Source organism: Myzus persicae, unplaced genomic scaffold (assembly GCF_001856785.1).
Source record: "Myzus persicae strain clone G006 unplaced genomic scaffold, MPER_G0061.0, whole genome shotgun sequence".
Taxonomy (NCBI): domain Eukaryota; kingdom Metazoa; phylum Arthropoda; class Insecta; order Hemiptera; family Aphididae; genus Myzus; species Myzus persicae.
This window is the reverse complement of record NW_019102974.1, coordinates 59,813-72,979: the sequence shown is the minus strand read 5'-3', so window position 1 is coordinate 72,979 and position 13,167 is coordinate 59,813. Positions and strand designations below refer to the sequence as shown.

The following is a 13,167-nucleotide window of genomic DNA, read 5'->3' as shown; positions in this document are numbered from 1 at the left end:
ACACAAAAATATTGTAATATTAAGTATTTAGACACTTATTGTATTGGTTATTGCCTCGTATTATATGCGATATTGTACATATAACGTGTGCGTTGCCCGTGAATCCACTCAAAATTATTGGTCCAGCGATTACGTGTCTAACAATAAAATTATGAAAACAAAATAATATCGTTGTTCTGCAGTGTTATAGGTAATAGGTATATTTTGTGCAATCATTGATCGTCATCGACGATAACACATTTTCCAAGTAATACTATTAGTTATCTGTTTTTATAATAAAATTATGAAAATAAAATAGATATGATTGACAAGTCAATTATAACTATGTATGTAGCATTATAGCTATAATATTACGTATTCGTACCGTATCGACTGTCGTTGACGGTAACCGTTTCTTGGGGAAAAAAACAGCAGGTACTTTGCTAAAAATAAATTAAAACAAAACCCGAATTCACCATTCAAAAGTAGATATCCCCGAGGAGGACGTTTTTCTCATTTAATTAAATTGAGGGGAAAGCTAAAATCTATGAATAATGAACGAGGACGTCGTCGTTCCCCCCATGAAAAAAAATAAAAAAATTCCAACACTGTATACACCTATAATTATGTGCGAGCAAAAGTCATTCGTCACTCAAAATTCTTATACGCAATAAGCTATTAGAGCCCTCAATCTAGTCTCACAAGGCTTATTGTTAGAAACATAGGCAGGGCTGATCTATGATCAATCATAATAATATTATGCTTTATGCATGGTTGCCACAGTTAATAATTTATTAATATCTACAAACATGATATAGTTGTATGCATTATGAATAATAAAGTAGCGAAAAAGGTGCAGTGGTGGTATTGTATTGTAGGATGCCGCCGTGATAGAGGTAATTGTGTCCGGGATACATACCTATCTTTATCTTTACCATTTCAAAAGTACCTAGGTATCAATACTGTAAAATAACAAATATTAATTTAAATTTAAAATGTTTAACATTTCTTATGGGTGCTCGAGCCCGTGTGGTGCGGCATTCTGGCGTTTATAAACTTGGAATAATTCATAGAGGTAGAATACAGATTTAATAATTAGACATATAATATTTTTATTTTAACTTATTAGTTATCAGCAGTGGTGTTTTTGAATGTATTCGGAGGTATATGGCATTACCCATTTACCGTTTTCTGAATTAGCGTATACCCTTTGAAAATAGGTAAACGGAAAACTGGTAAGGTTTTTATAAACTTGAAATATTGGTACGGTACGCAATAGTCAAGGTTTAACAAACTTCTATGAAAAAGGGGATAAAATATCAACGATTATTTTTAATTTTATTTTACCGACGATAGATTTTAAACCACGAGTGACTGTACGATTTAATTATATGATTATGTGAACAGAGAATAAAATTTAAAAAATACTTTGCAAGACAAACTACACAACGAATGTGAGAGCTTCTTAAATAAAGAAATTCAAATGGGACAATTTTTAAATAATATAGCAAAATATACGAAATAATTATTATTAATCATAAATTATATTATATTATATTATATTATACCTACATTTTATATTTATTTTACCTGCCGGCTACTTTATATGTACTTATTTGTGTTTTTTGTTCATTTTGATTGCTAACATTATTTTTTTGTCTTAAGTATCATGTTTATTTAACTTGTTGACGATGGAGATTTATCAAAATTATATTAAGCATTGTAAATATTTTAGGGCCCTTGAAATTTAAATTTTGAATAGTACCAGTTTTCCGCGTTTTTATTTCTTTTGTTATAAATTGTATGGACTGTACCAATATTCCGAGCATCCTGAAAATAGTACAGATATAAGCACGTATAAGCTTGTATAGTTGTATCTATACATTACATTATTTAAAAATTAAGCAATCCGTATTCTGTATTTTTATTAATTGGGAATCGCCAATTTGACATTGATATATAACAAAGTTAGAACTGCGTAACAAATAATATCGAAATTATTTTGTAGTTATAAATTTAAGAACAAATCGAGAATTTAATACATGGTTAATTGTTATTCATAAATCTTAAGTTGTTCTAACACATATCAAAAAATCTTAAAAATATAAAATGACAATATTTTCAATAATTTCAAGTTCAAACTTGGACGATAAATAACGATTTTAGTTGTTGCATTGAAATTGACGTGTACGTATTATCGAAAATTTCTAGAAACCAAACTTAATAAAAAAATGTCGTAAAATGGAAGTTCGTTACATGGAACGATGGAAGTTTCACTGTATTATTATCATTTATCACACTATGATAGATATCTACTAAAAAATAATAATAATAATCGTTCCTAAAATTTTCAATTTTGTTTGGATATTTTGAACCATAGACATATAATTAATCCATGAACCAAGATATAACTTAGTTCACAAATAAATCTATCTAATTTATTATTTTATCATAATGTATCTAAACATGTCTATGTTTTGAACATTTTAAATTTAGATAATATTATCTAAGATTTGAAATTGGTTTATCACACAGGCATGTAAGATAACGTATTTTTATTGTACATGCATCTCGATATCTATTCTGTGTTTAATTATTAGACTATCAATATTGTGTTTATTATTTTAATTGTTATATTGTTATTATATCTAAATATATGTATACAAATAAATATAATATGTTATTTAATCACAAGTGAGAAAATTACAATATTATGAAGCCGCTAGACTGCGTGACGCATGATTTGAGCTTGCCACTTATTTACTGAAAATGTCACATGTGTACAGCAGCAGTAGCCTATAGTACTCTGTAGCACGTATTGTGTCCCATGAAAAATTAATTATTTAGTCATGCAGCGTACAGTCCTATAATTAGGATGTGTTGTTAGCGGGTATCGGTTTTGCGGCGCCTATCAACGGAGGAACGATAACGATAAAAATATGATACTGTTATTTCGACGATAACGAAAACAAAACGTTAGAAGACGTCGTCGGTGACGGGTAAATAATAATAATTCGAAAATATCATAATGACATAATCGGAATAGTATTATGTACAATATTATAATATATCGCGGTCGTTTAGAGCCGGCGTGGCGGCAGCTCTCGGAAGTCAGAACCTCCTTGGCGACGATAATACGAAAACGGCGCTTACAGTGTCCTTGCATCAGTCGCGCGCGCGGTTCTTTGTTGTCAGCGGTGGCGTTTGTGCTACGCGTGGTGTAGGGTGGTGAAGGGGGCTCCCGTCGACGACGACTTGGGATAACGCGATCCGCAGTGCTGCCAACGTGGAATGTTTCGCGCGTCGACGCCACGGTGTCGGGGGTCGCGGTGTCTGGCCATTCGATAGAGCGGGGGGGAGGGGACTGCGGCGGTCGGGCCCGACCGACGATGATAGCCAAGCCCCCCAGCCCCGCCGCCACCGCTGTCAGTGCAGGACCGCCATTTGCGTTTACCGAGATTAATAATCGTCCGTGTGTGATAGCGTCATTTCGTGTGTACACGGTTTATCGTACGTATTGCCCGTCGGCCACCCGCCAACGATTGACACTCAGCGTTCCGAATAGTTTTCGGAGGAATTTTTTTCGAAAAAAAAATCCAATTTCCGGGACGACGACGAGTTTTTATTATGTAGTGACGTGATCGGCCGGGCCAAATACGCGTGCGAACAGCCAGCACAGTTAGAACCCACGACAAAGAAGTGTAGTTGGTCGTTTTCGGGCCGAGAACGATTTGCTCATCAGAACGTGTTCCGTCCGCACGCTACGATATAGACGCCGCGATGGACAGCAGCACAAACGGCGAGACGATAGAGCCGCCGCCGTCGTCTTCTCCACCTCCGCCGCCGCCGCCGACGGCAGCAGTGACGATGTCGACAGCATCGTTGACGACAACGACAACGACGACGACGATGTCCATCACGAACCTAACGACTACGATCACGACGACGATGACCACGACGAGCCCGACGGATCTCTATCAGATGTGCCGCCTGTGTCTGAACACGCTGAAGGCGGACGAAGGCGAATCGGTTTTCAACAACCAGGTGCCCTCGCTGCCCGAGAAAATCTACCGTGTATTCGGGGTAAGCGGACGGGCACTCGCCCGAATCATAATTATCTTTTTCAATATTATTTGTTTATGGCGGGCGGTCGTCTTGTTAACAGGACGGGAAATATTGTTAACAGGCCGAGATAATACGGGAAAACACGAAAATGTGATAATGCGTTCGGCGGCTTCCGATAATGGCGTTGCGCGGTTTTATCATCGCCGCCGCCGCCGCCGCCACTTATTGTTATTATTATTATTTCTCTCCCCTTTATCTCGCTCACTCTGTCTTTATCTATTCACATTTATTTATCTATTCGTCCGTCCGTGCGTACTCCGTGCAGCGTCTTTCGTTAACGCGTATCGTGCGTGTGAGGTGCGCGCGGCGGTCACCCCCCCAGGACACCGCTCGCGTATGTCCGGACGATAATAATCGGCCACCGCGCCAAACCCGTCCGCCGTATCTCGGTCGGCCGCTCATTTCGTAACGGGCGTGCGCGCGCGCGCTGACCGCCGCCGCCCGCTGCCCGCCAACGTTATTGATAATGGCGACCGCTTTATGATAGGCCATTGTTTGGCAGCACGTAATCACGCGCGCGTCCCTGCGCGTACGTACGTCCGCGTGTGATTGCGTTGTTACCGCCACCATCGTGTTTTCTGTTATTGTTATAATCATCGTAGACCGAGTGTATAGTATTGAGGTCTATGGTTATAATAATATGAGAAATGCAAAATAATAATAATATGATATCGAAAATTGTGTGACAATAATATCACTTCGCGGTGGCGATGATAATAACGATTTTCGCCGGAAACCCGACCACATTAATATTGAATAGATCATTAGAGTTTTAATAATATCATATACACTCGTTCGTAACGTATTCTCTATCAGTCTAGCGAGAAATCGTAATACTGTTGTACCGTAATGATATATTGTATAATATAATGTGTATATTGACATTTTGGCTCTCCGTGTCGTTTTTATCATTGGCACACACATGTTTTCGTACCACAAACGCGGGCGTGCGCGTGCGTGTACGTTATTTTTATTTGATATATATTTTTATTTTCGTCCTTCCCTCGTCGCAAGTCCCGCACATTTCTCCTCTCCTCACCCCTCCATCGGCGCAAACAGGTTTTATTTATAGCCGCCCCGGTATCTCTGTGCCCCTGGTTTTTTTTTTTATCATCACGCCGCTCGCGTTTCATTATCGTCGTTCTGGTTGGTTTTTTTTTTCATCACTCCTCCGTCCTTTCTTTGCTCGACGTCATTGTACTCCGTCCTCTTCCTTGCGGCACCTGAGATTCTAGGTCCGATTTTCGAAAAAATTAAAACTCCACCTAGATGAGTAGTGAGGAGGCAGACACTTTGGGATCTGCCCATTTCCGTACGTCACGGACCAAGATGTACTTAGTTACTTAGTCTTCTTAGTCCGTGTCGCACTTCGTCGCCGCCGCTGTCCGAAAACGTAAATGCGTCGTCGCACATCTGGCGAATGCGGCCGGTTTTTATTTTTTGTCGTCGACGTTTCCAATAATAATATTGTAATGCCTTTACACCACTAACGGTTGATCAGTGGGCAAACAATATTCTCTTAGTTTGCCTTTATTATTTATGCAAAACTTTTCAAACAGTAGTTGTTTTTAAGGTACCTATTACAGAATATGCAGTTTCAACAGTAATAAACTACAAGATAATAATAACCATTATCACCAATAGGTATATAGTTTTAGTCCTCATTTACTATTCAATTTATGAACAGATTTCAGAACACTATATTTTAATAATTGCGTAAAATAACACCGAATAAGTTATTAAAAATACACATATTTTCTTAGATTTACAAATGGTTTTGTAATATTGTAAACACACTATTCATTTTGTCACTTTAAGTACATTCAAAAATTATTATTTATTTTTAATTCAGTATAATATATTATTAAAATTATTTAGGTAATGAGATACCTACTCAATTAAATATTATTTCTAAATAAATTAAAATTCAAGATATTTTAATTTTATAATTACCTATTATATAATAGTTAATCTGATGATTATAGAACACATATTTATCTGTTATCTATTGTTTGTTTTCATTAACCAAAAGTTTTAGGTACCTATCTTGGTGGTTAGGTTAAATTGTAATAGTTATCCTCATTGAACATAACATTTCACTCCAAATATATGTATTATAATTACTAACAAATAATTTTTCATTACACCTACGCACAAGTCAATTATTTTATATTAAAAAAATAATAAATAACTGCACCTACATAATAATAAATTAATGAATACTGGCTGGATATTTGAAGATCTGAAGTCTGTACTTCTAGGACTCAGAAAATGTATTAATTTATAGTTGTAGATAATAACACATAAAAACAATTAAAATCAATAAATAAATCATTGTATATTGTACCTAACATTGTAAAAATACCTGGCATACCTATTGTCATAATTAAATTTATAAATATAAAAAAAAAATCAATTTTTATAACAAATGTGTTTCAGGTACAAATTACTGATGCTAAAGATTTGCCAAATAAACTTTGCTCAAAATGTGTGCAAAATACTGAACAGTGTTATAGCCATAGAGAAACATACAAACGTCAAGAACGTGTTTTATTTGACATGATTAAAAAGCCAGCAATCGTGAGAATATTTTTAAAATTTTAAAATGAATAGATTGAATTAAAATGTATTTTATTCTAAATAAATATAGGAGGAAGCTAAGAATTCACCAAATTCTGAATATGTGTACAGTCCTGCAGATTCAAATCACTCATCATCATCGGGTGTATCATCTGATCCTCGGTATATTAAGACCAATAGTTCAGCTAATAACATGAATCATAGTTCCAATTCTCCACCTTACGAAACAAATGCATCTCTAGCTTCTCATGGTAAGTTAAAAAAATACACTTGGAATAGTGTGTATAAAATTATATCACATTTATTCATATATAGTTGAAGTTATTCAAGGGTGTGATGAAATGGCAGCAGAAGTGACAATAGCACATGATTCAGAAGAAACCGTTTCAGGAGATGACACTATTTGCACTGACAATAATGCTGAGTATGGAACATATAATGACGATGAAAATATTATTGTAGTTAAAACTGAACCCGACGATGATTATGATGAAGAATAGTAAGTATCATTTCATACATTTATAATAAAACTATATAATTATTTGTTATTATTCACAACCAAACTAATATATTATATTAATAGTTTCAATGGTTTGTATAGCACTAAAAATGACGATGGAAATGAAAACTATGAACAACAAGAAGGACCAAAAGTTATTGCTAGTGTTCAATTCCCAATGGTGAATGGTACAATTGTTAATGGTACCCATAAAATTGGCCAAAAGCAATTTTCTCTAGTTAATTGCATTCCGACATCCTGGGTAAGATTCATTAAAATTCATAAAAATCAAATATTTCTGTTATTTTGACTATTTTATTGTTTTTATTAGGCTTCTAGTACAAGCAAAGACCGTCGTAAACAAAGTTGTCCTACCAGAGCATTGGAATTAAGCGGTTTCCGAACACAAGTTGCTGGTGATGATACTAATTCATCAGATGAAGGAAATGTTACTAATTGGACAGCTAAAAAAATTCGTTCCAATTCCCCTGCTGTTATAGTGAAACCTGCATATGCATGGCCTAATTTACAAGGCAGTGGCCAAACCCTAATATTTCAAACAAAAGTAAGTACCCAAATTTATAATAATTAATAATTATTATTGATAACAATAATATTGTTATATATTGGTATTATTTTTTATACTTATTATTTATTTATTTATTTAGAATCCTGATGGTACAACTTCTGAATTACGTCCACAAGTTATGCAAGTTGGTGAATGGGCCAATAATCAGGGTCAATCAAATGCTCCTACAGATCCATCAGACCGCATGGGTATGCTGTTATTTGCTGCTACTCATATTCAAGAACTATCCACTGAGAGTGATGATGGCCAGTCTCCGAGCACACCCAAAGGCGCAACTGTGGTACGTGGTAAATTAGTATCGTCAGATCAAAAGCGTAAGATATATCAGACACAAGCTACAATTAGGCGGTATTCAGATGGTCATCCAGTACAATCACAACAAGTTAATAAAGACATTAATGCTTCACCTAACATACCCAGAAAGCGTACTGTAAGTATAAAGATGAGTAATGTTTTGTATATTTATTTTGTGATTTACTTATTGTAAGCCATGTTTTTATTCAGGCAAGAGAATCGTCGGTTCAGAGAATGTGCAGCAATTGTGGAACTACATGTTCAACAATATGGCGACGACTAAATGAAGACCCAGTATGCAATGCCTGTGGATTATACTACAAACTACATGGAAAAATTAGACCACCCACCATGAGACGTGACACTATACATACTAGACAACGTAGAAAACGATCAGACAACGGTTAGCATTCTCGCCTATATTAATTAACTAGAAAAAATCAAATATATATCCTTCTTTATTTAAAAATCTAATATATTCTGTTTTTATAAAAAAATTCGGACGTCTCCTTTCTGTCTTAAACTAACACCCTTCTAGTTACTTTTATTATTCACGTTGTGTAGTAATACTATAGCTAAGTGCCAAATAATTGTATTTATTTATTTTTTTTTTTTTTTTGGTACACTAATATATTTATGCAACCGCAGCACATTAAAAACTAAAATTAAGCGGTGGTCAGGACAATTATACAAGATTTTACGCTTGCTTCAGGTAAGAATGCCAATGCGGTAAAAGTTGATGACATTAAGTCAAATTTCTTGTTTATTATTATTTTATTATATTAAAAACAGCTTGTAATATGCTTAGATTTATTATACTTTTTTTTAAATTAGTTAATTGTTTATATTTAAAAACTCACCATAATTACTAACTTCACAAAAAGTTTCATATTAAACGCATTATTTTTGTTAGCATGAACATAATACTTTTGTAATTAATAATAACATGTTACAATTCAATTGTGTAAAAATCAAATATGTTTAAAAAAATTAAGTATTTATAATTTTTATAATATTAAGTATTTTTAAAGATAGTTGTCAAATGTTAGAAATATTGGGGTTATTAAAAGTGAGATTTAGTGTATTAAAAAAAAACTTTAAATCAACTTAATAGGAAAATAGTATAACTTCTAAATGTTTTATATTATGCTTACACTTCTGATATATTGTTTATTAATTATTTATAGTACATAATAATTATTTTAATATTTAATTAATTGATGCAGGATAATAATTTTAATCAAATTTTTCATTATAAAAATTTATTTATTCTAAATATTTTTTTGTAATTAGTAAAATTTTAAACTTGACCAGATATGTAAATTAGAATATGAAATGTATGTTTAAAAAATACTGTTTTTCGTGATTATATTAAATTGGGCCGTATTGATACTTTTTAATTCATATTTTGTGATAATTAAAATTTCATTCCAACATTAAGCATTTTCTGGTGGATAGTTATAAATGTTTGCTTTTTATTTCTAATATTAGCTAGTGGGTGGTGGTTGTTATTATGTTATTATCTGCTTTACTAAGTATATAGTATCAGGATAAATGAACCTGTTAAGAATGTAGTATCTTAAATTCTTATTATTCTCATTTGTTATGCTTAATGGAAATGGGTTCAAAATTGTTAACCGTGTATTGGCCTATGAAAAATATTCCATTATTATTATTATAATAAATATTTATTTTACTATTTAATAATGTAAGTCAAAGAAGTATTGGTTGTGAATTTCACATACCCACTTACAGCTCATTGTGGAGTCGTCCGATTATGCATCAAAACGGTTAAAAATACTTAACAGTTTATTCTTGTGTAGGTATGGACATAAGCATGAATAAGAAAAAAATCAAAATTAAAAAAACAGAAGATGCTAAATTAGAAGAAAGCTATGAAGTTGATCAACCGCCATCGCCCAATTCAGCGGCTGTTCAAACTATAATTGAAGAACCTGTTCAAGATGAAACACCATTAAATCTTGTCAGCAAATAATGAGCGTGCGTGATACGCAAGGTTCGTCATAATATTCCTCATTTTTAATTTTTTTTTTTTTTGTCCTTATGTGTACATGAAATATTATAGCTTAAGAGATAATTTGAAATTAAGTATAAATTCTGTATTCTTGTCTTGCACTCATTATATCAATAGATTTTAATATTGTGCTAAATCAAATTGAGTTTTGATCTTTTATTTTTTAATCCCAACACCAAACTATAATTCATAACTTCTATTAAATTAGTTAGCATTAATTTCTTTTCCATTCCATTTTATTAATGGAGCAACAAATTAATTAATGACCAACAAATCAAAAAAAAAAAACGTCTACTTATAATATTTTGATTACTATTGTAATGATCTGTTCAGTTAAATATTTTTTATTTTTATTTTTTTTGTCATTAATATTTTCTTCTAAGACAATGTGCCCCTTATATATTAAGTTATGTACGTTTTGCCATACCAACATGATAGTAGGAGCTCTCTAATCTTAAGTTCCCATATTTGTGGTTTCCTTGCTAAGTCCATATAAAATGTCTACCTCCTTTATGATGCACCTATAACCTCCATACAATTATTTTTTGAATGTAATTCAAACTTGAGTTGTATATTATAATTTAATATTAATGTATACAAATTGAAAGTTAATCTTATGAAATGTATATAATATAATATATATAATAAATATAATATAAATATATTTATATTATATATAATATATTGTATATTATATATTATTAATATTTTTACAGATTTTTTTTACTAACTTTTTATGTATAAAAATTGGTGTTAACATTGTAAATAAAAATAATTATTTAGGCCATTTTCATTCAAAGGGTAATCTCGTGTAATAGTAATAGCAATGACAAAATAGAAATATATTCTGATTTAAATTTAAATGAAAGTATTTAGATTTTTGAGCTTAAGTTTCTATCAATGCGTTATTTGTTAAGCATTTAAATTACATACTTTTTTCTATTTTTTAGAATTTAATGGTGGTTATATAGCTTTAATCTGCAGTGGCCACAAATTGATGTCCACTTGAAATTTGTAAATGCTTAAAAATATTTGTCTTCACTAATATGGTTTTGAAAACTATTATTTTACAATATTATTGTAGAACTAATATAGTATAGTATGATGGATAAGTTACGAAATTAAAATTAGCTATAGAAATTGATAGGACAACCAACAGAAAACTTTTGTTTTCATTTAATACATAATGGCGACTGAATTTAAATAATACATACAATACATATGGATATGTATGTATGGTAGACACATGTATATAAATTTGTGAGTTTTGAAATATAACTTCTGTACTTCAATTAGTACTCACATTAAAATTAAAAAAAAAAATTATATTTATGTCTAAAAAAATAATTTTATAAAATGCAAAGTGTAAAAATTGATACATCTATTGATACACAAAAGTAAATTTGCATTTTTATACTGCACTATATTAATGTAAAGAAGGAGTTTCTTAAAAACTTGTTAAAGTATATAATGTTTATTTATTTTTACGTGCGCTTTTACTAATAACAAACTATAGCAATAATTTCCTTTCCGTTAGTTGTTGTATAAAGAATATTTTTTCAATTGGTATCATGTTTAAATATATTTATTTCTTTGTTTTGTAAACATCTATCTGTACTTATATTGATATATTTTTTTTCAAAATCTATTTTAGATTGCATTTATATTATGTAGGACTCTTGGTGTCTTTATGTTATTTCCTGGTATTTAAATCATACACTATTATATATACATACATAAGTAGTCTTTAAATTATGATTATTTTCACAATAATTTTATTACTTTAAACAAGTTAGTTTTATGTTTATAATATAGCTTCTATGACATTATAATTTTAGAGTTTACCATTTAAATAAATATATAAAATGTAAAAATTAAGTAACAATAAACATTAAAAATATTATTTTATTAATTAAATGCATTTTTATTGTCATTGGATTAATATACCTATAGTTTCCTGATAATTAAAATGTATACATTATAATATATTTATAGTTAGCCTTAAACTTTTAACCAACAAAAATTAATTAATTGGTCAAAGATGCCTAATTTTATTTTACATTTATGAATTTATAATATATAATTAACTAACTTTAACACCATTTTATCAATTTCTCAACCATACAAATATACAATACTGACCTAAATATCATAGTTAATTATCGATCACGTTCACTAAAATATGAAAATTAATTATAACATACCAATAATTTATTTACTTAAAATCAATAACATTGAAACTACAAACACTATTCATTAGAAATATTTTTATTAGAATACTAGAATATTAAAGCATGAATCATAGACTTAACTATAAATTCAAATATAATAATTTATTTAATGAAAATAAAAATATTATTTAAACATTATTATTACATTTTATAGATCTTATTTTGATAAGGCCTATTGTGACATCAAAGCCTGTCAAAAAATGCTCGCATTTAAACTGCATAAATTATTTTACGATTTTCAATAGGTACTCGCCAAACGTAATAGTATTAAAAAATATAGATCTGATCATACTATAATTTATCTTTGTATTTTATAACAAACATACAGAATTACAACCATTATCTCATCGGGTAAGTACATACAATTAGTTTTTTTTTAACAATATTAATAACGTAAACCAAAAATCTATATAATGTAAGAGCTAAGTACAAAATATAGTGGACTCGTGATGTAAGAAATTTCATGGACTGAGAAATAATTTAATACACGGAAATTCATTACATCAAGATCTTATACCAACAAAGTTTGTTACAACGAGATTTATCAAAATTTAAATCAACATAGTATACAATTACATATTACATATTATTTACATATACATAGCAAAATCATATTACATGTGTATAAAATACATTAGTCATGTTTTATTTACTACTTTTTTACTTTATTTAAGTTAAATAATCAATTCATTTACAACAAATATTAGGCAAGTAACAGTTTTCATTTTTTCCACTGAAGTCAACTGTACATTCTGTTTAAAATATGTGTTTCTTATCACATATTAATGATAATAATAATAATCTCCCCTTTTAAAAACAATTTTAAATAAAAAGT

General features: G+C 30.9%; 1 protein-coding gene across 4 annotated transcripts; it reads left to right on the top strand.

Moving 5' to 3' along the window:
- Positions 1-3,405: 3,405 nt before the first annotated feature.
- Positions 3,406-10,397, top strand: LOC111033502. Of its 4 annotated transcripts, XR_002604425.1 has the most exons (10): positions 3,408-4,062; positions 6,544-6,684; positions 6,755-6,935; positions 7,000-7,183; positions 7,268-7,445; positions 7,515-7,748; positions 7,852-8,202; positions 8,277-8,469; positions 8,715-8,778; positions 9,890-9,926. XR_002604425.1 is itself a non-coding variant. In XM_022314255.1 (9 exons), exons 1-9 carry the CDS (start codon positions 3,760-3,762, stop codon positions 10,060-10,062), a joined length of 1,938 nt encoding a protein of 645 aa, XP_022169947.1. In that variant the 5' UTR covers positions 3,406-3,759; the 3' UTR covers positions 10,063-10,397. The 4 variants fall into 4 exon arrangements, 3 of the variants coding, with proteins under 3 accessions (XP_022169947.1, XP_022169948.1, XP_022169949.1); XM_022314255.1 differs by lacking the exon at positions 8,715-8,778 and having other exon boundaries at positions 3,406-4,062; positions 9,890-10,397; XM_022314256.1 differs by lacking the exon at positions 8,715-8,778 and having other exon boundaries at positions 3,407-4,062; positions 7,006-7,183; positions 9,890-10,397.
- Positions 10,398-13,167: the final 2,770 nt, after the last annotated feature.